Here is a 26,809-nt window from a genome sequence, read left to right as displayed (position 1 = left end):
TTGTGACTCACAGCTCACTGAAAAAACCGCACCATTCTCTCCCATTTTCTCGCTGGTTTGGCATTTAGAATGCTTTTCATTAAATCGCACCCAATGAATATTTTGAAGGCAGAGGTCTGCGCACTATAACTTGTACATTTGTACGTAAAGGCCCAGCCATGGTAACCATGCTGTCAGTCTGCACAATTAAATCTGGAGTAAGCACAGGACACTATTCAGGTAACCATGACGCACAAGCACAAATCAAAAAAACTGATGAATGTTGCTCTTAACTAAATCTACTTTACTGTTCCCTAGATAAGTACCATTCTTGAATATTGTGATATTTTGCACAAAAGAAAAACAATGGCTAATAGTAATCACAATGGTGATTGGTTAAGCTCAATGAATATCTCATTATATTTTTGCAACAGGTTCTGACACAGAACTGTTGGGTTATTTTCTAAATTTTAGGTGGAAGTCACCCCTGGGTGACTGATACTCTTCAACAAAGAGAATAAATGTGGTATACTTCCATGCTATTAATAAGCAAGGAATTTGTAGCCTTCCACAATAGTGCTCTGAACTCCCCATTATATTTGTTAACATGTTTTACCCAATTATCAGAATTCTCAAAAAAAACTAGTTCAGTATCCAAGAACATTGTGAATGGTTTCACAGGGCAGTAAAGGTCAGGAACCAGTGAAATAAATTATTTTAGAAACATAGAATCCCTACAGTGTAGAAGGCGGCCATTCAGCCAATCGGGTCTGCATCAACTCTCTGACAGAGCATCTTACATAGGCCCTATCCCCATAACCCCATGTAATTACCCGGCTAATATCCCTAACCTACACATCTTGGGACACTAAGGGCAATTTAGCATGGTCAATTAACCTAACCCACACATCTTTGGACTGTGGGAGGAAACTGGAACACCCAGATGAAACTCTCAGACACAGGGAGAAAGTGCAAACTCCACATAGACAGTGGTCATACATAGGATCCTAAAAGTTCATCCAAGTATGAATCAACGGTCCCAGGATAGAACAGCTGAATATGACTATGCCAGGCTCTCTTAAAATTTACTAGGAATTTTCAGAAATGAAGGAATGAACTTCAATACACAATTAGTGGAGAATCACAAGACTGGTTTGAATTGAATTATTTTGTAACTTAAGTCGAATCGGTGTGACAGCTACCTTCCAATACTACTTTTTTGTGTGAAAAAGGATGCATTGCACAATCAATAGCTTGGAAGGGTGATCACTGTTGTTGATAAACTCTGCAATCAACTTCCATGATCATGTACCAACATCAGATGAATGATCAACTAATTTGCGTTTTGGGGAGTAATGTTAATTATAATTCTATTCCAGTATTTGCTCTAGCTTGAGTACACTTTCAGTGCTTCATGTTCTCAGCAGTTGATTTGGAAGGCTGGCCTGCCAACTGACGCTCTCCTTTAGTAACTTACCCACCTATTCAATTTGTCATTTTCATGTAATTGCCAGATATATACGTGGCCTGCAAGCAACTTTTTAAGCTTCAGCTTTTGCTTCTGAATATCTAACCAAGTGCGTAATCAACAGCTCCGTTGCATTCTCCTAACATATTTGGATATCTTTCTTTTTAAGGTGTGCCTGCTTTCTGTCAAGCTATCCACTATCTGTTTCCTGTAAAATATCAATATCATGTACGCTTGAAACATCTTCCCAAACTTTTCTGGATTATCATGGACCAAGGCTTGTGTAGCCCTCATATCTATTATCTCAAATGTTGATATCACTAAGGCTGGAGAAATTGAACAATGGTAGTTCCCACATAAGACATGACCAGAGTAAGCATACACATGACCCATAACAGCGGAGGATGATTTGCCAGTCTCAGATTGGACAAACTGACCAATGGAAAAGCACAGCCTCCTCCATGTACTTGCCTCTCAAGCTGACCATGGTGCTAAGCTGTAGATAGCATGTACCCACCCTAGAAAGTGTCCTCCATCCACTGCATCTTTCCCTTCCTGGGTACCCGTTTATTTACGTTATCTGGGGTTGGCAAATGTTTCATGCCAATCACATTTCTCACGATTGCCAAATGGCTGAGGACAGGTTCCCAAGGTTCCCTCCTACTCCAGTCCCAAGTCCACCCCTCTGCTTATCTTTTAAGGACAAATAATTAAACTTTAATTCAGTTTTTAGATATGAGGCGCGAGATCTCATATTATCATGACTAGGACTGCTCAAAGGCCTATACTAAAAATTATGTCCTCGGCAGAGATAACAGCTTTTGTGAAAGATCTCCAGTGGCTCTTGTGAATGTGTCAGTTCTGGCAAGTTGGAGAACTCTTTTTAAACAGAGAGATAAACTATTGCTATAAAGCTACCTCTTGTTCCACCACTGATATGTTTGGCAATCCTACAATACCCTCAAATATCACATCGTATATCTAGGATACTGGGAGCAGTAATTGATACCATGGAATGGAACATCCAAATAAAAGCCAGATGGGGCCTTGTTATCCAAATGATAGCTGCTCCGACACTAATGCATCTGCACTACAACAGGCTACACTGTACTCAAAACACATGACTCAAATGTTAGTGGTAACAACTGAGCCAAGTTGATACTTGCTGTGAGGCAGCTACCTAGCTATCACTGTTTAGATCTGGTCTAAACATTATTTAATGGTTGTTTGATAACCTTTGCACAGAGGTACTGTTACATACACATACAGTCCTTCCATCCATTAAAATAACATTTTTTTATATTCACACTTTTCACATCTCAGGAATGTCACACATATACTTCAATCATAATCACTGTTGTAATATAGGGAAATGTAGCAGGCAATTTGAGCATAGCAAGCCCGACAAGCTGCAATGAATGATCAGATAACTCACCATTGCTTACATTAGTTGAGGGGTAATTGTTAACTAAGGCACACAGAGAACTCCACATTGAAAGTTTCTATGCAAGAGCTCTGGTGTAGGGAGTAAATATATCAAGAATAGAGGACTGATTAGCTTTAGGAAGCAGGGAGTAGGGATAAATGGGTCTTTTACAGGCTAGTAATACAGAACAAGTGGAATATCAATGCTAGGGCCTCAACTATTTACAATCTAAATCAAAGTGTTTCAAGATGCCAAATATATTGATGTTAAATTTGCTGGTGAGACAAAGATAGGTAGGAGAGTAAATTGTGAAGATGAGATACAAAGGAGCCTACAAAGGGATATAGATAAAATGAATGGGAAAAAAATCTGGCAGATGAGTATGATGTGGGAAAATAGCCAATTTGGCAGGAAGAATTGAAAAGCAGTGCATTATTTAAATGGAGATTACACAACTCTGCAGTCCAAAGGGGCGAGAGTTTCCTGGTACAAGAAGTTAGTATGCAGGTACAGCAAGTGATTAGGAAGACTAATAGAACATAGAACATTACAGCGCAGAACAGGCCCTTCGGCCCACGATGTTGCACCGACCAGTTAAAAAAAAAACTGTGACCCTCCAACCTAAACCAATTTCTTTTCGTCCATGAACCTATCTACGGATCTCTTAAACGCCCCCAAACTAGGCGCATTTACTACTGATGCTGGCAGGGCATTCCAATCCCTCACCACCCTCTGGGTAAAGAACCTACCCCTGACATCGGTTCTATAACTACCCCCCCTCAATTTAAAGCCATGCCCCCTCGTGCTGGATTTCTCCATCAGAGGAAAAAGGCTATCACTATCCACCCTATCTAAACCTCTAATCATCTTATATGTTTCAATAAGATCCCCTCTTAGCCGCCGCCTTTCCAGCGAAAACAATCCCAAATCCCTCAGCCTCTCCTCATAGGATCTCCCCTCCATACCAGGCAACATCCTGGTAAACCTCCTCTGCACCCTCTCCAAAGCCTCCACATCCTTCCTGTAATGTGGGGACCAGAACTGCACACAGTACTCCAAGTGCGGTCGCACCAGAGTTGTGTACAGTTGCAACATAACGCTACGACTCCTAAATTCAATCCCCCTACCAATAAACGCCAAGACACCATATGCCTTCTTAACAACCTTATCTACTTGATTCCCAACTTTCAGGGATCTATGCACACATACACCTAGATCCCTCTGCTCCTCCACACTATTCAAAGTCCTCCCGTTAGCCCTATACTCAACACATCTGTTATTCCTACCAAAGTGAATTACCTCACACTTCTCCGCATTAAACTCCATCCGCCACCTCTCGGCCCAACTTTGCAACCTGTCTAAGTCTTCCTGCAAACTACGACACCCTTCCTCACTGTCTACCACACCACCGACTTTGGTGTCATCAGCAAATTTGCTAATCCACCCAACTATACCCTCATCCAGATCATTAATAAATATTACAAACAGCAGTGGCCCCAAAACAGATCCCTGAGGTACACCACTTGTAACCGCACTCCATGATGAATATTTACTATCAACCACCACCCTCTGTTTCCTATCCGCTAGCCAATTCCTGATCCAATTTCCTAGATCACCCCCAATCCCATACATCTGCATTTTCTGCAGAAGCCTACCATGGTGAACCTTATCAAACGCCTTACTAAAATCCATATATACCACGTCCACTGCCTTGCCCCCATCCACCTCCTTGGTCACTTTCTCAAAAAACTCAATAAGGTTAGTAAGGCACGACCTACCTGCCACAAAACCATGCTGACTATCACCTATCAATTCATTACTCTCCAAATAACTATAAATCCTATCCCTTATAATTTTTTCCAACATCTTGCCGACAACAGAAGTGAGACTCACCGGTCTATAATTCCCGGGGAAGTCTCTGTTCCCCTTCTTAAACAATGGGACAACATTCGCTAACCTCCAATCTTCTGGTACTATACCAGAGGCCAACGACGACCTGAAGATCAGAGCCAGAGGCTCTGCAATCACTTCTCTTGCCTCCCAGAGAATCCTTGGATAAATCCCATCCGGACCAGGGGATTTATCTATTTTCAGACCCTCCAGAATATCCTGCACATCCTCCTTATCAACTGTAATACTGTCTATTCTACTCCCTTGCAACCCAGTGTCCTCCTCAGCTATATTCATGTCCCCTTGCGTGAACACCGAAGAGAAATATTGGTTCAATGCTTCACCAATCTCCTCCGGTTCCACACATAACTTCCCTCTGCCATCTATAACTGGCCCTAAACTTGCCCTAACCAACCTTCTGTTCTTGACATACCTATAGAACGCCTTAGGATTCTCTTTAACCCTATCCGCCAAAGTCTTCTCATGTCCCCTTTTAGCCCTTCTAAGCTCGCTCTTCAACTCCCTCTTAGCCAATCTAAAGCTTTCTAGTGCACTACCCGAGTGCTCACGTCTCATCCGAACATAAGCCTCCTTTTTCTTTTTAACCAACAAAGAAACTTTTTTGGTGCACCACGGTTCCCTAGCCCTACCAATTCCTCCTTGCCTGACAGGGACATACCTATCACAGACTCGCAGTAGCTGCTCCTTGAAAAAACTCCACATGTCGGACGTTCCCAGTCCCTGTAATCTCCTAGTCCAACCTATGTTTCCTAATTCTCTCCTAATAGCCTCATAATTACCCTTCCCCCAGCTAAAACCACTGGCCCGAGGTTCATGCCTATCCCTTTCCATCACTAAGGTGAACGTAACCGAATTGTGGTCACTATCACCAAAATGCACACCAACTTCCAAGTCTAGCACCTGGTCTGGCTCATTTCCCAGCACCAGATCCAATATAGCCTCACCTCTAATGGAAATTAATGTTGATTGCAAACAGAACAGAACATAAAGGTTGGGATGTCTTGCTACAGTTGTACAGGATGTTGGTGAGACCACATCTGGAATACTGCACAGTTCTAGTTTCCTTATTTCAGAAAGGATATAATTGCACTAGAAGCAGTGCAGAGGTTATATCTAGAATGAAGGGGTTATGTTAGGAGGAAATATTTGACAGGTTGGGTTTGTATCCATTAGAGTTTAGAAGAATGAGAGGTGACCTAATTGAAATATATAATATCTGCGAGGATCTGACAGGGCGGTTGCTAAAAAGAAGTTTAGTCTTAGCAAAGAGACTAGAACTGTTGTAATATAGTGAAATGGAGCAGGCAATTTGAGCATAGCAAGCCCGACAAACAGAATGGTATATAAAAATAGAGAGTCTGCCATTTAAGACAGAGAGAAGGGATTTTTTTCTCTCTCAGCGGGCCATCAACCTAATTCTCTTCCATCAGAGAGTAATGGAGGCAGGATCACTGAATATTTTTGAAATGGAATAGGAAAGGCAGCCTATGATCATCTGGGACAATGGCAACTTTACGTTTTGTTTTACATCCCTCAATCTGTTGAGACTGTTTACCCCCCATCAAATGCTGAAATTGTTTTTCTCTTTTCTGGATGTCTTTTTGTCCTTACAATTCATTGTCTTACAGGCAGCATATGGAAATTTTAGCATATGTATTATTCACATTTCAAAGGTCCTTTTTTTGACAAATCTTTGTCCTGGTTTTTGAGACATACGGGAAAGTAGACACAATTTCGCATTTTGAGTTTTCTTTCCCTGTTGCAAGCTTGAATTTTCTTGATAACACGTCCTTAATCTCCTCAAAATTACTTCAGGCTACCTCTATGCTTCTAACTTCTGCATCACATTTCCACTTTCTGTTATCATTGATCCTAAATAGGCAAATTAGCTCACCCAATCATTCAGCTGATAAAAAAGGCACCAATATATTAGGGTGCCATTCAATTTTCCATATGCAGCAAGGTCAAGGAGAAAATAATTAAAAATTTGGGGGGGTTCCAAAATTTCTCGTTTATCCTCTGAACCATATTGCATCATTCACAACTTACATTCCAGCCAAATTCGTCTGCAAATGTTAAAGAACAGTTGTAATTTGAGTAGCACTTTCCTGATTTTATTATTGCAAATGTATCTTGGAGAATGTTTATAAACACGGTATCTCAGAGGATACGTTGGTTTTCGTTTTGTAAATAATGTAACATTTGGTTCACTATTTCTCAGTTTGGACAATAAAATGTAAACGTTCTTTTTTTTCTCCTTCCAAGCCATTTCCTGCAGGCGCCATTTTGTCACTGCGTCTCGAATGTTCTTTCGACATAAATTGAGGTCGCTCAATTTATTTCAAAACGCCAAAATCATGTAACCGCCAATAGGGCGTTTTCTCCTTCAGTAAGAAACAAGTTACAAAAATCAAAACTCATTTTTAGGAATGAACCAAAGGACGATTTAAGTTTAATTGACCCCACCCACGTACCTAAAGTGACCGCAGCACTCCCACCATTATCAATCCGCGCCGATTCTCTCCTCTGCGCCCGCGCGCACTATTTCTTTTCCCCCTCCTCCTCTTCGCCTTCCAGAAACGTCCTCTGATTTCGACATCAACCAAACCTGCTGACCGGAACTGAGTAGCCCGCCTTCTCCGGATTGACGGGCCAAGTCACCAATCAGGAGTGGGCAGCCGTTCTATGTACGGCGGACCAGGCTACTGTCCGTCAAAGGCGGGCAACCAATAGGAGCGGGAGGGGGGCGGGATTATGGGAGCAGTAGGTTAGGTTGAGGCGCGTTGCGAGGGCTCATTCGTTTCCTCTGTGTAAAATCGGTAGAGAACCCTGTCACCATCGCTGCACTAGAAAGCATCGAGCGCCATGTTTGTGAGGAATAACCACAGCGTGTGAAAATTTTCCTTTTTTTTGCTCTCGCCAACCAAAATCACCAAGAACAAAACCGGCGGAAAAAGAGGGGTATCAAACTCTTTAGAACCAATACGCAAACAGTTTAACCAAATAAGAACTCGCGTAAGATTGAACGCTCTTGTGTTTTTTTCTTAAAAAAAGAGAAAAAATACTGTTCTCATCAAATTTACCGTGAGATTTTTTATTTATTTTATTTTTTATCAACAGTCACACCAGCAACGTCTCAGTGAGACACTCTCTCTCAGTCTTGTACTGTTGTGTGGGGAAAAAAATGGCTTTTGAAAGCCTTTTCTCCAACCCCCCAACCCCAGTTGACAAAAATGATGTTCTAAACATGACAGAGTCTGAGCTTGCAGGGAACGAAAGGTCGAGTAACATTCTTATATATCAACCATTCTAAAATTATCTTTAAAAAAATAAGTTTAACATTGCCATTCTCTCTCTTTCTCTCTTTTCCTCTCTCTCTCTTTGCCTGTTTTAATTTTTAACTTTTTTTTTCTTCCGGAAAAAAATCAGTTTCATGGGAGGTGAATACTATACAATTTGTATTTTTCTCTCTCTCTCTGTCTGTACAGTAAAATGTTTTGCTGGGTAACGCTTTCACCTGCCCTTTTTAAAAAAAAACCAAAATCAACAGTTGAAACTTGTGCATGCTTGGCTTTTTAAAAAAGGGAAAAAAGTCATTTGTCCATTTTTTTAAAAAAAGAACACCGTTCAACGTGGTAAGTTTTATATATCAAAAGTAGGGAGGAAACCAAATTTTTATTTACTTAGGAAACCATTTGATATATACGTAGTGGCGAGGTTGAATGTTTAGTTTTAATTTGAGTCCGTGAAACCTCCTCTTGAAGTCAGGGTGGATTCGGTTTCATGTCGTCTCATCGGATTAGATCCTCCATTTTGGCAGTGAATCTTTATGTAAATCAATGGCGTGACCGACATGTTAACGTTCAGTTTGTTGCCACCACTGAAATACCCATGAGCACAAAACAAAGAAGTCCCTTTCCAAAAAAGCTTAATTGCCAAAAAAACAAGCACCATCACGTGGATTTTTTTTAAAAATCGGAAAACCAAAACGATTGGAACATTCTCCTTTCACCTCGATTTTTTTTCTTAAATGAGAAGTTTGCACCCAGACTTGTTATATAAACTTGTCACTTGGAGTATTTATAGCAACGCTTAAAAACCCAAGAACGTTGCTTAAGACTTCTTCGTCTCCAAAGTACAAGGAAATCTAGCTCCGCAGACAGCCAAGTTGCCGAAAATGTAACTTTTAAAAATTCATTTCACCCTTTAAATAATGCACGTTACTTGTTTAAATATATTTGCGGATGAGCTTTTGCTTTTAAATCTTCCCTGCCCTCTGCACTTTGATCCAGCTACTGTTCACTACACTTTTGTATTTGATTAATACGTTAGTGCAGCCTTTTGGGACCTTGGCAGTGTAGTCACAAAAGTAATTTAGTTTCCCTTTTCTCTTCCTTCTCGCTTTACCCATATTTGAAGACATATGAGGTATCGTGGATATTTTTAACGTTGGGAACAGATTTGAAATATTGAATCTTTTCCCAATGGATTAGAGGTGAAATAATATAGCTCCACTATAATCATATAGCAGCCAATAAATAGTTTCTTGAAGCATTTGATCATGGGCCATTAGTTTTGTGTAAGGATAGTTGATTTTTACTTAAATCTTGAAGCTGTGACAAAATCTATATGTCAACTGCACATTCAGTCGAAAAAGAGTCACCCTTTTGTGCCCATTCAGTTATTCATGCTTTCAAAATATAATTTTAGTGCAAGCCTCACCTGCATTCTGGGTTACTAGCTTGGAAAGGTAACTAAAGAATGTGAACAGGGGGTGGTGAGCTGAATAAGGTTTTGTGTTGATGATGACTGTACTTTTGAATTTGATCATCCAGTGATAAGTTAGCACCCTGACAGTTGTTCAACAATTCAATTTCATGACTTTGGATTGGGGGGGGTGGAGGTGGTGAAGAATAGAAATGGGGAGAGAATGCTGCGGCACAGAAGGATCTAGGTGTCCTTGCACATGAATCACAAGGTTAGCATGCAGGTAGAGCAAGTAATTAGGAAGGTAATTGCAATATTGGCTCTTGAGTAGCAGAGGGAGGGGTGGAGCATTAAATTAGGGATTTCATTCTACAACTGCACTAGGCACAACTAAGACTGCACTACTTTTAGTGTACAGTTTTGGTCTCCTTATTTAAGGAGGCATATAATTGTGTTGGAGGAGGTTCAGAGAAGATTCACTAGGTTGATTCCTGGGATGAAGGGGTTGTCTTATGAAGAAAGGTTGAGGTGTCTAGAAGAATGAGAGATGATCCTTTTGAAATAAATATTCTGAGGGGACTTAACATGGTAGAAGCTGAGAGGATGTTTCCTCTCGTGAGGCAATTCAGAATTGGGGGGCACAGTTTAAAGATGAGGTCTCCCTTTTAAGATGGAGATGAGGTGGATTTTTTTTCTGTGGGAGTAGTTAGTTGGTCTCTTGCCTGGAGAGAGGTGGAGACTGTGTCAGTGAATACATTTGAGGCCGAGTTGGATTTTTAATCAACAAGGGGATCAAGGGTAATGTGGGGGCACGGAGGAGTTGAGGCCACAATCAGATCGGCCATCAGCAGAGCTAGCTTTACGGGCTGAATGGCTGACTCCTACTTCTTACCATCTTGCTATTTTGGGATTTGAACTATCAGCCAGAAATCATGAGTTTAAAGCCCTTGGATTTCTAGCATCAAAAATGATTGGGAAAATCACCAGATCATTATTAAAAACTTACTAGCTCACTTTTTCTTTTGCCCTCTGATGTCTGGGCATGCCATCCCCTTACCTGGCTTCACTCCAGTCCAGCACCTTGCATTTGAATCTTAACACCTTCTGATATGGCTTAGCAGGTTCCTTGTTGTCAAGATAGAGTTGGGAAATAAGTGTGATTTTTCCCACATCTCAAGTCGGGGGGGGGGGGACATTTTAAAGCTCTCTTGTAATCAACATCAGTACTCAATATAACAAATGTTCAGATTTCATTTTGCAAATGTTTCACTTATAAAGGGGAAGCATCCCTATCAAATTTTATGTACTCTGTCATTCTGCCTCACTTCGTAAAGTTAAAGGGGAGTAAAGGTACCTTGGGAAATCATATTCTGTCTCCATATTTCCTACTCATACTTGTAGCTAAATTATTGGTGGACGTGTAGTAGGAAACCATTGCTTGTTGAATTGGAGGCATGGAAATTATAGTGCAGAAGAGGATTAATTGCACCTATGCAGATACAGACTTGAAAGGATGTTATCCCTTCCTCCCTTTCCAGTCATCCCCATCTGAGATAGGCTAAAAGTAGCTAGAGATCCTGTGCAATTTAAAAGTTGACCTGTTATGGATTAGGAATGCTTTGGAAGTATTGTGATTTTAATACAAATCTACCAAATGGATGTCTGGGAAATGCTCAACCTTTTAAAATTGCAATGTCATGGAGTTATCAGTAGATCTTCGCTAATGTAAATGTTAGAACTGTACTTGTCTTTGGAGTGAAGTCATAGTGGAGTACACTGAAGTCTGAGTGTGTTGTAGTATTGAGTGACAGGGTGTGATTTCCTTTCCTGAATTCTCCTTTGCTGGGAGATAGTAACAAGTTCAGGCTAGTTATCAAGAAATGGGGGAAGAAAAGTTACTGTGAGGTGCGCTTGTAAGCCTTTAGTAAGCCTGGAGAACTAGAATAAACTGTTATTGCCCTTCTGATAAACACTTCTGCAGTATAACTTTTAAAATTTCCAACAAAGAAGGCCTTGTATGAATATATACCTTGTAAAAAGCATGGACCTACAAAAACTAATTAACATTCCCTATTCATATTGCTTTATACTGCTCCACTTGGATCTGTCTGAGGATTTTCTGTATATATTTGCACAAGACTTTACATTTACATTGAAATTCATGTTGAGTTAATGGCAATAACAACCAACATGAACCTTTTTCACAGATTTCAGTGGTACCTCCATGCTAATACAAACATTACATCAGCACTTTAATAAATTACATTTTATTATCAAAATAAATGGTGAGATGTTGATTTGAAGATCTTAATGTGTATGTAGTAAAACAATAATTAAAACTTTTACTACTTGATCATTTATCCATTTATAAACCTTGTCCTTAAGTTTGAGCTAGGCTGTGATTCATGGTTCTAAAATACTTTTGTGTAATAATCTAAATTAAAATGTGAGCAACTCAATACTTGTGCATTGGCAGACATGGGCCCCCACCATTTATCGGTATGGATGGACTTTAACTTTGTTCCACCCTAGTTCAGGCACATATTTTAACTACATAGTATGACTACATGCTTTAATACTGGTCAACCAAGCATAGCATTCTGCTTGTGACCTGTTCATGCATGCTAATAATGCACAGGGCCCGATGTTGAGAAGTTCTGTTTAGCCTTTTGTTTAGTAGCTTCCTTTTGCTTCAAAATTACTTCATTTATTTCTAAGCTATTACCCTGACTGAGTTCAAACCCACAATTTCCACTTATCAGTTTTTTTTAAACCTTCAGTTTCAGAGTTAGTGTTGAGGTAATCATCCAGGATTCTGCATAAGTGAGCAAATTCAGACTGTAAGGTTAAATAGTGTACTAAGTGAGCATTCAACTTTGTTCAGTACAGGATGTCAATTTAAACCTGAAGTTAAGGTACACCGTAGTAGCAATTTGCAGCTTCATTTTTTATCTGTCTCATGCTATACCCAGCTAGGGATTGCTCATTTTGCATACAAGATGGGAAAGTCTAACCCCAGCAGTGCTTGATGAACCCAAAGATTTTCTTAAATTTGCTAACCTACTCGAGTCTCTGTGGCCTTTGTTGCTATCGTCAGGTTGAGTATAGTAATAGATTTAAGTGATGAGCTTGTTCCACCTGTTTTTGTATAATGTGCTATCAGGGGAGTAGATTCGGAGTGTAAGTTCCCAGGAGCAATTAGCCACAGTCCCTTAGCTTCCCAAGGGAAAATAGCTGAGCACAGGTGTGCTGTACTTTTAATTTTTCAACAAAGCAGGAAGGTCATAAACATTTTGACCTGCATTGTTTTAGCAAAAACTACCTAACATTCTTTCTCTATCATCATACTGATCAGTTGAAAATTTTGGAATAAAATACAAATATCAAAGATTGAATGGAAGAAAGCAATATGCTTTCCAGTGACTCATTTGAAAAGTCATTGCACCCAGTTTGAAACTAAGTTATAGAAGTTGGAAATCCCTATCTTATGTATCTGGTATGTTAATTTAGCTCAGCTGAATGGTTTTTGAAGGGACCACATTTCACCTCTGTTTCTCTCTTCTCTAGGTTAGAAGCAATGTTCTAATTCTGATTCCTATTGCTAGTAACCCTTTTGGTAATTGGCATCTTTGGACTCTGAACAAAACAGGATTAGTTGAAACCAATACCCTCCTGGCCCCAACAATGACTGACCTGCCAAAAATTGCTGTTAAAGCTTATTTGAAGAGAGGTCACTTGAAAAGAGAGTGGAATTTAGTCAGCATGTCAGGAATTGTACTCCACACAAATCTACTTTTATCTGTAGAGGTACTTGAGATAGATAGATCTTAACTGCAGTACAAAATTATAGAAATGAGAAGATTGTAAGCACAAAATATACTGCTTCAAACTGTTACTTTGCTCTCAAGCTATTTGCTTGTTAAATATTTTAAGTTTCACAGGATAGGCAGTGCAACAGTTTAACCTAATGCACATTATAGTAAGGAGTTAATAAAAATGTATAACTAGCAATTTTACTTTGATCTATAAATTTTAACAGCTGCAAAACAATAGCTTTGTTTCCCTGTTGTACTATTGACCTGCTCACATTGTGATGTAAGTAATGTTGCAGTTTGTGCCACCTGGTAGTTTAGTGGTAACTTGCATTCGTAGTGTCAGTGCTAGGAAGTGTCAAACACACTGATCCGGTGATCACTGTTCAGTATGATTTGCTTCTAAGTATATTTGTGTATTTGTATTTTAGCTTTGGAGTGCAGTTTATGAAAACATTTTTTGTCAGTAATATTTGTAAATAGTTTTGTTCACTTGTAGAAATGCTGTTGACATACTAAAACTTAATTCACTATTTAGAGGAAAATTAAATCCAAGCCTTGAAATTTGAAGTAAATTTGTTAAAAGACTTTCGGTCATTTGGATTATGCATAAAATCCATTTTTTTTCCTTTGGAATACTTGACTAATTTGTAAATCTACAATGAAAGTCATTTCAATTTGGAAGTTAAATGCTTCAATGTAGAAACTAGAAGCAGGAGTAAGCCATTCGGCCCTTCAAGCCTGCTCACCATTCATCTTGATCATGGCTTACTTTCACATTCAATATGCTGATCCCCCTTCCACCCATATCCCTTGATCTCTTTAGCCCCCAAGAGCTATATCTAATTTCTTCTTGAAATCAGACAATGTTTTGGCCTCAACTACATTCAATGAAAGTGAATTCCACACACTCACCAGAAATTTCTCCTCACCTCAATTCTAGAAGGTTTACCCCTTATCCTCAAACTATGACCCCTAGTTCTGGACTCCCCCACCATTTGGAACATTCTTTCTGAATCTACCCTGTTAGAATTTTATAAGTTTCTATGAGATCCCCTCTCACTCTTCTAAACTCCAGTGAATAGAGTCATAGAGGTTTACAACATGAAAACAGGCTCTTCAGCTCAACTTGTTCATGCCGCCTTTTTTAAAACCACTAAGCTAGTCCCAATTGCCTGCGTTTGGCCCATGTCCCTCTATACCCATGTAACTGTCTAAATGCTTTTTAAAAGTCAAAATTGTACCTGCCTCTACTACCTCTGGCAGCTCGTTCCAGACACTCACCACCCTCTGGAAAAAATTGCCTCTCTGGACCCTTTTATATCTCTCCCCCCTCACCTTAAACTTATGCCCTCTAGTTTTAGACTCCTCTACCTTTGGGAAAAGATGTTGACTATCTAACTGATCTATGCCCCTCATTATTTTATAGACCTCGATAAGATCACCCTAAGCCTTCTATGCTCCAGGGGAAAAAAGTCCCAGTCTATCCAGTCTCTCCTTATAACTCAAACCATCAAGTCCCGGTAGCATCTTAGTAAATCTTTTCTGCACTCTTTCTAGTTTAATAATATCCTTCCTTTCTAAAATAGGGTAACCAGAACTGTACGCAGTATTCCAAGTGTGGCCTTACCAATGTCTTGTAAAACTTCAACAAGATGTCCCAACCCATGTATTCAATGTTCTGACTAATGAAACCAAGCATGCCGAATGCCTTCTTCACCACTCTATCCGGCTGTGACTCCACTTTCAAGGAGCTCTGAACCTGTGTCCCTAGATCTCTTTGTTCTATATCTCTCCCCAACGCCCTACCATTAACTGAGTAAGTCCTGCCCTGGTTCAATCTACCAAAATGCATCTCCTCGCATCTATCTAAATTAAACTCCATCTACCATTCGTCAGCCCACTGGCCTAATTGATCAAGATCCCATTGCAATCCTAGATATCACTGTCCACTGTGCCACCAATCTTGATGTCATCTGCAAACTTACTAACCAGCTTAGTCTCTCATATGATATAGACCTGCCATCCCAGGAATCACCCTGGTAAACCTTTGCTGTTTGTTAGCTATGTCTGGCCACAGTAAGTATTTAACTTGAGTAGACATACTGATCCACAAGGATATGATGTTAGATCACCTTCTCCAGCCGTTCTTTCATAAACCACCAGCTATATACACACACTATTTTTGCATGCGTTCTGCATTGATGTATTTTGCTTTTTGTACAAGTCACTTTTTCATTTCTATTTCAACTGATACAATATTGGAAGGCTCTTTGTGTGTTGTATTGTAACAATTTAAACAAAATGTTTAGTGTTCCCCCAAATTACACTGCATAATTATGAATAACCATGTTGCAATAAATATAATTTAGTTACCAGTGTTTAGTACGCAATCAAAATATCTACTGAAGCAGCCCCAGCCCCAAACAAAAAGAAACAATTTGCTTTGTGAAATCACTTTCAAATGTCACCAGTTTGGACTTTATAGACGCAAATAAGAACAGATAAATGTTTTCATTTCCCCTTCCTGTGGCCTTGTCTAGTTATTTATTTGCTTGCTTTTTTGCCTGTGTCTTTGCATATACCATTGATCCATAACACCTGAATTTGCTGATTAGCTTTGGCTCTTTTTTTTAAGCATTACTTTGATTTTAAAATTCTTATCATTGTATTCAAATCCCTCCATCGCCCCTCTCCTCCCTTCTTTGTACTCCTCCAGCTCTAAAAGACTGAAAATTCTGCACTCCTTTAATTTTGGCATCTTGTGCATTCCCTACATTAATAACTCACTCCACCAGTAGCAGCTGTAATCAGTTGCCTTGGCCCAAAGCTCCCTCCCTAAACCACTTTGCCTCTCCTTCCTCCTTTAAGACACTCCTTAAAACCTACCTCTTTCACCAAGCTTTTGGCCATCTGCCCTAATAGTCTCTTATGTGGCTTTGTTGTTAAATTTTTCCTTGTAACACTCCTGTGAAGCATCTTGGGATGTTTTATTATATTAAGGAGACTATATAGATAAAAGTTCCATTATCGTTCTTCAGGCTTATTCTTTTTTCTATTTCTCACTTTTTTAGATTTTTGTTCCCCTTGTTGCAGATAAGCAGGGCAGAGGAAGACCATTCCAGTTCATTAATCTAGCTGTTTGATCAGTGAAATACATTTGATAACCTGGCTGTTATAAATTTTAGGCCTCCTTTATCCTATATGGGAAGTCCATTATTCTTGACTTCCTCATTTTTCTCTTTCTAAATTTCAGATGAGCAGCATTACTGCCTGTGTCCAACCTGCATCAAATCCTAGTTACCAATGAACTTTATCTTTATTGATCTATATTGGATTGCCCATGTCACATTTAAAATTCTCACCCATATACTTAAAGCTCATCACAGTTCAACCCTCCTTATCTGTAATCTGCTTGGTTTGTTGCATCTACCGTCTCCTCTGCTTTTCCATTTGGCTCTCCTTAAAATCCACCACTTAGAGCAAATTTTTGGCTACTCTTAATACCTTGTTTGGTTTGATGTCCATTGCTCCCTTGCATTGCATTACGTTGCCATGTTCCATCAACTCGGGTATTAACTAATTTTGTAGGTCGTGAGATAACTCACCAGATTTGACTGTCTCCTAATTTAATATCAACTGTACACTTATACATGTTCACTATAACATGTTCATCAATAAATCTAATAAATTCTGGTGAAAGGCTTACATTTATGTAGCACCTTTCTTGACCGTGGGATGTTCCAAAGCACATTACAGCCACTTGAAGTGTGTTGTAATGTCGGATGGGTGGCAAACAGCAATGTAATAACAATCAGATAATCTGTTTCAATTGTATTGATTGAGAGATAGAAATATTGGCTAGGATATCTGGGAGAATTTCACTGCTATTTTCTGAAATAGTGCCATGGCATTTCATACGACCACATGATAGAGCAGACAGGACCTCCAACAGAGCAGCAATCGCTCAGGACTGTGCTGGAGTGTCAGCTTTAATTTCTGTGTTCAAAAATTTGGAGTGGGACGTGAAGTCGCAACTATGGTGTGATCAGGAAGTGAAACTTACTATCACATGAAATAACTGAGTGAATAGCATGAAGTATTTAAAGAGAAGATGGACAAGTACATGAGCGGGAGAAAGGAAGAGAAGGATGTGCTGATAGGGTGAGGTGAAGTAAGGTGGGAGCATGAACACCAGCACAGACGGGTTAGGCAGAATGGCCTGTTTCTATGTTGTTAATTGTATGTGGTTTCTGAAACCAAGTCAGTGATATAATTTTGACACCGTGAAATTGGTTCTGGTCTCTACAGTAGCCACCTCAATCTCTCAATATTTTCTCTTCTTTTATGCTGCTCTATCTGTCCCCAGCCCATTTCACTAGTGTGCAACTTTTTCTTTTACCTGGTGTCCTTCCACATTTTTGTTACAAACCCTTCTGCCTTGTGTTTGAGTGCTATACCATTTAATCTTCTAATTTTTGATTATTTTCCTTGTCATTGTTCATTTCGGAACCTGCCTTATTCCTCTAACGTGTTGCTCAGACACTTACAACTGGTTCTTCCTTTTTCTGTTTGCTTTTTCTCTGTACATCAGCTGTTCTATTCTCAGATTCCAAACTGAAGCTTGTTCTATTTTTAGGAACGCAGCATACCAAGCTTCAAGTTAGCTTGCCTGGCTTTGATAACAACAAGTGGGTATTGCAACAGCTAATCAAACTCCCTTTGACCCCCACAGTTGTCCTTGAAATGTATTATCATCAGATTTGTTTGTTCATTTCTTGTAAACTTGCATCCTATCTGCCCGTTATTAGGTATATAGTTTAATAGTTCCAGGGACGAATGGAATAAAAATTGTGGGAAAAGTTTTAGAAACTACTTCAGCACTTCTCATTTGTCCATTCTATCTGTTAAAAATCCAGAAAATTAGATTTTGTTGTTTTTCCCTATAAGAATGATCGTGATTCATTACATTAATTATTTTTATTTGGTGTTTATGAAATTGAATTGTTTGTGCTATGTGACAAAAGCAATAGGATATTTTTAACATTCCCATTGGACTCTTAAGGCTGTGTTTGTGCTGCAGATTTAGCACAACTCCCTTGCATCCTTAGGGGTTGGTTGACACTAAATAGAGGATAATTCCAATGCAATGTCAAATTAAGTTTGCAGTGCGCAGGAGTTTGTTGAACTCTTTGGACTCATTGTGCTAGGCAAGTTCATAAATGTATAGAGTATAGTTGTCCTGACTTTACTGATGGATGTGGAGATGCCGGCGTTGGACTGGGGTAAGCACAGTAAGAAGTCTCACAACACCAGGTTAAAGTCCAACAGGTTGATTTGGTAGCAAATACCATAAGCTTTCGGAGCGCTGCCTCTTCGTCAGATGGAGTGAAAATCTGTCACTCCATCTGACGAAGGGGCAGCGCTCCGAAAGCTTATGGTATTTGCTACCAAATAAACCTGTTGGACTTTAACCTGGTGTTGTGAGACTTCTTACTGTGTTTACTGATGGAGCCAGAGCTTTGTATTACAGATAGATATAAAAATACTACCAGTGGAGGCTTTTGTAACGTGATCTGAGATTGGCAGATATAAGTGGTATAGTACTAAAAAGTGAACAACGTTGACATTTCATTTTGCAAAGGGTATATATAACCTGTCATCGGTTTAGATGATCATATTAGACATTAGTTTTATCTTTGAATGAGATTGAATAGAAAATGTCACAAAGGAGTAGTCTAGTGAATGTTTATCAGTGGAAGATGTATAATACAACAGGTGGAATGAATAAGTATAGATAGGTTTTAGGAATAATAATGAGATTTACCACTTGGAGTTTTAAAATTGACCAACCTTCTTTTGTAGCATGGAATAAATGTGCTGTGGCCAGACATTTTTTCTGGTTATCTTTCAGAATATCTAAAACCCATGTAAGTCCACTACATTCAAAATCGAGTAACCTGCTGCAATGTGGGATTTTGGCCACAGTTAATATATATTTAGTAGCTAGTTGAGCCATATATTTCTGTAGTTTCTGTTTGCAGCTAACGAAGCTGTAGTCTTGAATGGCAACTCTTGCATAATGTCCGTAGTATATACACACACTTTTTTATATGTCCCATATTGTTTCTTTATGGCAAATGTTGTCCTCCTTTCCTGTCAGTTCAGGTACGTACCTTGTCCAAGTGGCTACTTTTTTGAGTAAGTTGAGTTGCTAAATATTGATAGGCTATATAGCCAATGGGCATCAACCAAATCTGAACCTGCTCTTGCTGTTCAGCATGCACTGCCAATGTTTCCAATGAGTATGTTTCAATAATGATAACATAGGTATTTGCTCAGTTGTGCTGGTGGGCAGAGTAACTTGTCAGACTACCTTTAGAATGCTTCTATTTCTTTACACCAGAAACAATCTGACTTTGAAGTTGACAATTCCTCTTTCTTCACTCTTCATGTGCTATGTACTATTCTGGCTAAACAGATGATCAGATTGTTCCCAGACTTCCATGGAATGCTCAAAAATGTTTTTTAAAATTAATTATTCGGTTGTGGGTGTTGGTGGCCAGGCCAGTATTTATTGCTCACTCCTAATTCCCCTACCGTACAAAGGATTCTCTTTCCCTAGCTTCTTTTTGTGCTGAAGTCTGCTTTACAGTAGACAGCAGCAGGCCCATCAACCCCGCTGGCCTGCTACTCCACTTGGACAAACTATGGTTGATCTGTCCCCCATCACCAATTTCCTACTCTTGCTCCATACGCTTAGTTAACAAACTTCGAGCTATTTCCTTATGGTTGCGCAACTAACATTACTATACAGAGACCAGCATTTTATCACTTACCAGCCAATTAATGCTCTAGCACTGTCCTGTTGGCCCTATTAACTTGTATCCTTTGGGGGACAAAAGTGGCTGACACACTTTCCCAAGTAGGAATGAAACTGGTTTTCAGGAATTATTTGGTTGTGATTAGGTATACACCAAATATTTGTGGTCATTTTATATACACAATAAAGTAGGCTTTTATCAAACTGACTTGACTTTTTTAAAATTCCTCTTTATATTGTTATCTTCAGGCGAAGAGGAGAGTTTTTCTATAGGTTTCACCACTCCTGCTATTGTTGATACTGTAGGTTGGGCTGGACATGGCTTTGATAGTTTTGTTTTCCATCTTGATATTTTTTGAGTTAGGAAAAGTGAACCAAGCATATACACCACAATAACAGGACGATAGCACTCTTGAGTCATGCATATAAGGAATGATTTTAGCAGATGTTGGGAAATATCTATTTACACAGTGGATGCTAAAGAAGAGTGTTTTAGGTATTGGACTCATCTAAGATGCTGCAACTGGAGTTATTAACTCTGCAAGGGTGAGGTCAAATGGTTTGAAAGGCTATCATTCAAAATGTTTTGATCTTTTCATTTCCATTGTGGCTTGACTTTTTTCATCTGCTGACTTTTCATCTTTTGAACAGAAACTTTTTTCATCTGCTGACTTTTCATCTTTTGAACAGAAACAGGAAAATAAACTAAATTAGAAAATAAAACTAAAAGGCTTGACTAAGGAAGGATGGAGAAGTGAGAAGACAGCTGAAAAAGATTGATATATGAATGCCAAAAATGTTAGTGGCATGCATAGCACCATTTTGCATATAATGTTTTGCTTGCAAATGGGAGACCCCATAAAATTTAATAATTTCTAAAAACAGTAGTACAGAAGAACTGTATGGGTGGGTGAATGGCTGTGCTTTGACTTTGTGAATGATCAACTCTTAAGGATGAGGGAAGAAATAGAATCTCATGATTTTAAAGCGCTGGTAATTGGCCCCTCAACTTTGAACTGTCATATTAGTTCTGTTTTCCCGTTTCAAATATTTATCTACATTTTTGAAGACGTATTGCAAATTCAGGGGTTCACAACTTTTTACTGGGGCCTTTTATGTCCTGTTTATCATTACTCAAAAATAAATGTTCTTTTAATATTCCATAGTTCTTTTGGTGACTGGAAAATTATGCTCCCAATCAATTCATGAGTAATAGCTCTTGATTTATTTGTATAAAACCTTCAAAATTTACTCTGTTCTGATGAAGACAGCCCAATTTTCTCTTGCCTCATAATTCGCACAGCTCATACTGGGTATAATGTAAGTAGCATTTGTAGCAAGGGAAACAGATTTAACAATTTCATCAGTTTTGATGAAAGATCAGTGACCTGAAATGTTAACTCAGTTTCTCTCACCATAGATGCTGTCAGACCCATTGAATATTTCTAACATTTTATGTTTTTATTTCAAACTTCCGGTATCTGCAGTGCTTCTGTATAATACAAGTAGTTCATTTTGCAGTCCTTCTCTGGCATTGATATCCTTTTTGCTCTGGCTGAAACAGGTTTAGTAACATCACTTCGCTTTTACGGACTTTGCTTTACATATAAACCTCAGAAACTAAATCCCATTTTTCCAGTTTTGTCAAGTAAGCCTTCAATTTTGACACTTATTTATATGAACCCATAAGCCTCTCTACTTTTAACATAGATTTTGTGTGTTATCTCATTCTTTATCCAGATGAACTTCATCTGATGTCTTCTTCCAAGCTGCTGATTTTGTTGCGCTCCTGAAGTCACATGCAGTACACTTCACCGTGATTGTGTTTAACTATGTTTCTAATTCCAGTAATTAGAACACCTAATTTGATGTTTTAGGATCATAGGCATATAATTCCCTGCTGTAAGATGCTATGCCTATTATGCCCCACCTGAGTTCATGCCAGCTGGTCCCTTCTGTACCATCTTGCAATATTTGATCATTCCAACCCCATTCTTCTTATTTTTTGTATTCAATTAGTAAGTAGATGATTAAGAGTGAGTAATGGATGTTGTAATAGGGATTCGGCTGTTACGCCTAAAGAATAATGCTTTGTTCTAAATAATGGCAACGTCGGGATCTGTTAATTAAATTGCAATGTAACTCGCCACATTAAGCTAGATTTTCTAAGCTTGTTATGGCTTGATTATTTTGTCAGCTGAAAGGAAACACACAATTTACTCTTACTTCCAGAAAGCATCCTAGCAACTGAAGCAAAAACTATTTTGAATCTGAAATTTGAAACATTAAAATTAACATTTTGAAATCCCTGCCAATGAATATGTAGATTAATTGCTGCAATGCAATTCTACAAGTGCCAGTAATTTGGCAACTAGACATTATTCATGAGTGTGTGTACGTTACTGACCGTGGAGACACTGGAGTCATGTTGTTCCTGTTCTTGTCCAATGTACATACAAACAATATGTTTCAAACTCACAAGAATGCTGATGGGAGGTTTGAGAGGATGGGCTAGATGGACCAATGGTATTAAATGGAATGAATTGCTTCTGTTTAAGTTGTAGGCAAACTAAATTGTCAACAAGAGTTCTCCAAGTGGCTCATTGATCTCTGGGCTGTAATTTAAACTGACAAAGCCATAGAATGATACCATTATATCTGAAGATCTCTGTGAAGTGATCTGCCATAGTTCCTGCTGCTGGTTGCTAAGACCTGCATGCCCCCTTCCTCTTCCCTCCTCTGCTCAATTCTGATCATTTCAGTTGGCACTTGCAAATGAGGCTGAAAGAAAGGATTGCTGCTTGGGCAAGATACTGGACGGTAACAAGCAACTGTAAACCTGTAAATTCCAATGAGTTGATACCTATGAGGAAAGAGTGAAAAAAAATGCTGAGAGTTCCAAATTAATTTGAGAGATATAGGCAGGATTAAGAAAGTGTTGGTGAGATGACTTCTTAAGCTGCTGTAGTCCATGTGGACAGATTTTAGCCAGCGTTCCATGTTTCTGAATCACTGACGATGAGAAAATAGTGATGTGTGACCAAGCCGGAGTGGTGTGAGATTTAAATAGGCACCTTGGATGTGATGATGTTTTGGGCACCTGTCCTTGGCACTGTCACAGGTTTCAGAAGTGATGTTGAAGAAACCTAGGGAGTAGCTCCTGTAAAGCTGTAGATAGTAGATAATCACCTACTATGTGTTGGGCATGGAAGGCTGAAGTATTGGATGGGCTGTAAATCAGGTGGATTGTTTAGCCTGAATAGTTTAAGCTTCTTGATTGTTGCACTTCTCCAGTTGAGTGGAGTGTACTTTACCTTAGTGGAATGTATTTTACCTGTACTTTGCACAGGTACTTTTGACCTGTGTTTTATTATGTGAAAGGGTCCCATTGACAATACAGTGTAATATGCCAATTCGAAAATGGGAAAAGCAACTTTATTTTCCTCTTATTGTTTAAGAAATTTTAAACGAACGCATGATTTTATTTGTCAAACCCACTGGGTTTGAGTATACATATTGACCAGTTGTTCTTTTTATATGTCCTATGTGGGATGGAATTCTGTTTTCAGTAGGATTCTCCCTCTTTAACGCCACATTGGCTTAGATGGTAAGATACACTTCTGAACTAAAGGGTGAATTCAAGCTCTTTTATGAATTTGTTCATATGATCTAGAGTGGGCGGCACGGTAGCACAGTGGTAAGCACTGCTGCTTCACAGTTCCAGGGACCTGGGTTCGATTCCCGGCTTGGGTCACTGTCTGTGTGGAGTTTGCACATTCTCCTCGTGTCTGCGTGGGTTGCCTCTGGGTGCTCCGGTTTCCCCTCTCAGTCCAAAGATGTGTGGGTTAGGTTGATTGGCCGTGCTAAAATTGCCCCTTAGTGTCCCGAGATGCGTAGGTTAGAGGGATTAGCGGGTAAATGTGTAGGGATATGGGGGTAGGGCCTGGGTGGGATTGTGGTTGGTGCAGACTCGATGGGCCGAATGGCCTCTTTCTGCACTGTAGGGTTTCTATGATTCTTCTATGAGAGTAACCTGTTAGCAGTGTTGATGAAGTAGTGAATTATTCTTTGAGTTGTGAATTGATGGTATTGTCAGTCTGTTTTGTTGTGCAGAAAATATTTCTTAGCAGTATTCAAAAATGAGCTAGGAGTACTATTTCCGTCAACAATCTTTCACCAAATAAAACCACTGAGCAGATTAATTGTTCAAAAATCTCATGCTGTTAGGATAGAGCTGTGAAGAAGGCCTATAGTGTGTTAGCTTTTATTAACAGGGGGTTGGAGTTTAAGAGCCGTGGGGTTATGCTGCAACTGTACAGGACCTTGGTGAGACCACATTTGGAATATTGTGTGCAGTTCTGGTCACCTCACTATAAGAAGGATGTGGAAGCGCTGGAGAGAGTGCAGAGGAGATTTACCAGGATGCTGCCTGGTTTGGAGGGTAGGTCTTATGAGGAAAGGTTGAGGGAGCTAGGGCTGTTTTCTTTGGAGCGGAGGAGGTTGAGAGGAGACTTGATAGAGGTTTATAAGATGATGAGGGGGATAGATAGAGTGAACGTTCAAAGACTATTTCCTCGGGTGGATGGAGCTATTACAAGGGGGCATAACTATAGGGTTCCTGGTGGGAGATATAGGAAGGATATCAGAGGTAGGTTCTTTACGCAGAGAGTGGTTGGGGTGTGGAATGGACTGCCTGCAGTGATAGTGGAGTCAGACACTTTAGGAACATTTAAGCGGTTATTGGATAGGCACATGGAGCACACCAGGATGATAGGGAGTGGGTTAGCTTGATCTTGGTTTCAGTTAAAGCTCGGCACAACATCGTGAGCCGAAGGGCTGTTCTGTGCTGTACTGTTCTATGTTTGTGAATTTGTGCTCTGTGCAGAATGACTTGGCATATGCCTATATTAATGACATCATGCCCGAAATGATTCATTGTAAGTGCTGAAGGAACAAAAGTTTTCTTTATTTGCAGATACATTTATGTTGTTACCTTGTGCGCAAAACCATATCATTTTACAAGTTTTATTTTTATGATTTCTTGATTGACCAAGTCTCAGATCAAAAATTGTAACACTTGATGTTAACCCTGTCAACAGTTGACTGGCTAATTCATAAAACTGTAAAAACTTGGTAAAACTTTTACGTAACCAACTGTGGCTTAATTGGTAGAACTCGAGTCAGAAAGTCCCACCCTGGATCTTGAGCACAAAAATCAAGGCTGCACTGTTGAAGTCCCATCTTTTAGATGAGACAAAAACAATGCCACCTCCGTCTCAGGTGGACATGAGATTCCATGGCATTATTTCAAAGAAGTGCAGGAAAGTTATCCCTGGTTTCTTGGCCAATTGTTATACCCCAACCAACATTATATAAAGCAAATTATCTGGTTAGAATCACATTGCTGTTTGTGGGAGCTTTCTATGCACAAATTTATGCATTTAATACATTACAGCAGTGATTACAGTTCAGAAGCATGAAAGAAGCATGGATAAACTGGAAGATTTTGCAGTTGATGTCATATACATGGATTTTAGTAAGGCGTTTGATAAAGTCCCCCACGGTCGGCTTATGAAGAAAGTAAGGATGTGTGGGATAGAGGGAAGTTTGGCCGATTGGATAGGTAACTGGCTATCTAACAGAATGATGTGGAGATGCCGGCATTGGACTGGGGTAAGCACAGTAAGAAGTCTCACAACACCAGGTTAAAGTCCAACAGGTTTATTTGGTAGCAAATACCATAAGCTTTCGGAGCATGCTGCTCCTTCGTCAGATGGAGTGGTCTCTGTTCTCCAACAGTGCACAGACACAGAAATCAAGTTACAGAATACTAATTAGAATGCAAATCTCTACAGCCAGCCAGGTCTTAAAAGGTACAGATAATGTGGTTGGAGGGAACATTAAACACAGGTTAAAGAGATGTGTATTGTCTCCAGACAGAACAGCTGGTGAGATTATTCAAGACCAGGGGCAAGCTGTGGGGGTTACTGATAATGTGACATAAATCCAACATCCCGGTTTAGGCCGTCCTCATGTGTGCGGAACTTGGCTATCAGTTTCTGCTCAGCGACTCTGCACTGTCGTGTGTTGTGAAGGCCGCCTTGGAGAACGCTTACCTGAAGATCCAAGGCTGAATGCCCGTGACTGTTCTCTTCCTGTTGGGGAGCACTTCAGCAGTCACGGGCATTCAGCCTTGGATCTTCAGGTAAGCGTTCTCCAAGGCGGCCTTCACAACACACGACAGTGCAGAGTCGCTGAGCAGAAACTGATGGCCAAGTTCCGCACACATGAGGACGGCCTAAACCGGGATGTTGGATTTATGTCACATTATCAGTAACCCCCACAGCTTGCCCCTGGTCTTGCATAATCTCACCAGCTGTTCTGTCTGGAGACAATACACATCTCTTTAACCTGTGTTTAATGTTCCCTCCAACCACATTATCTGTACCTTTTAAGGCCTGGCTGGCTGTAGAGATTTGCATTCTAATTAGTATTCTGTAACTTGATTCCTGTGTCTGTGCACTGTTGGAGAACAGAGACCACTCCATCTGACGAAGGAGCAGCACGCTCCGAAAGCTTATGGTATTTGCTACCAAATAAACCTGTTGGACTTTAATCTGGTGTTGTGAGACTTCTTACTATCTAACAGAAGACAGAGGGTGGTGGTGGATGGAAAATTTTCG

General features: G+C 39.7%; 2 protein-coding genes across 5 annotated transcripts in view; one reads left to right on the top strand and one right to left on the bottom strand.

The window, feature by feature from the left end:
• Positions 1-7,397, bottom strand: part of LOC144493414 (ADP-ribose glycohydrolase OARD1-like) — a 33,306-nt gene extending 25,909 nt beyond the window's left edge. Inside the window, exon 1 of the mRNA XM_078212291.1 lies at positions 7,259-7,397. The gene's annotated coding sequence lies outside the window, so the exon portion shown is untranslated. The remainder of the gene's footprint in view (positions 1-7,258) is intronic.
• Positions 7,398-7,564: 167 nt separating this feature from the next.
• Positions 7,565-26,809, top strand: part of zc3h6 (zinc finger CCCH-type containing 6) — a 60,545-nt gene continuing 41,300 nt past the window's right edge. The window contains exons 1-2 of one of the 4 annotated variants that reach the window (XM_078212280.1): positions 7,565-7,799; positions 7,905-8,063. In XM_078212280.1, the coding sequence (XP_078068406.1) occupies positions 7,969-8,063 (95 nt within the window). In that variant the 5' untranslated portion in view covers positions 7,565-7,799; positions 7,905-7,968. Of the gene's footprint in view, positions 8,064-26,809 lie in introns of all 4 variants that reach the window. The other 3 variants (XM_078212281.1, XM_078212279.1, XM_078212282.1) reach the window with 3 other exon arrangements.

Source organism: Mustelus asterias, chromosome 5, assembly GCF_964213995.1.
Source record: "Mustelus asterias chromosome 5, sMusAst1.hap1.1, whole genome shotgun sequence".
In the NCBI taxonomy this organism is placed as follows: Eukaryota; Metazoa; Chordata; class Chondrichthyes; order Carcharhiniformes; family Triakidae; genus Mustelus; species Mustelus asterias.
This window is presented reverse-complemented; position numbering and strand designations above follow the sequence as displayed.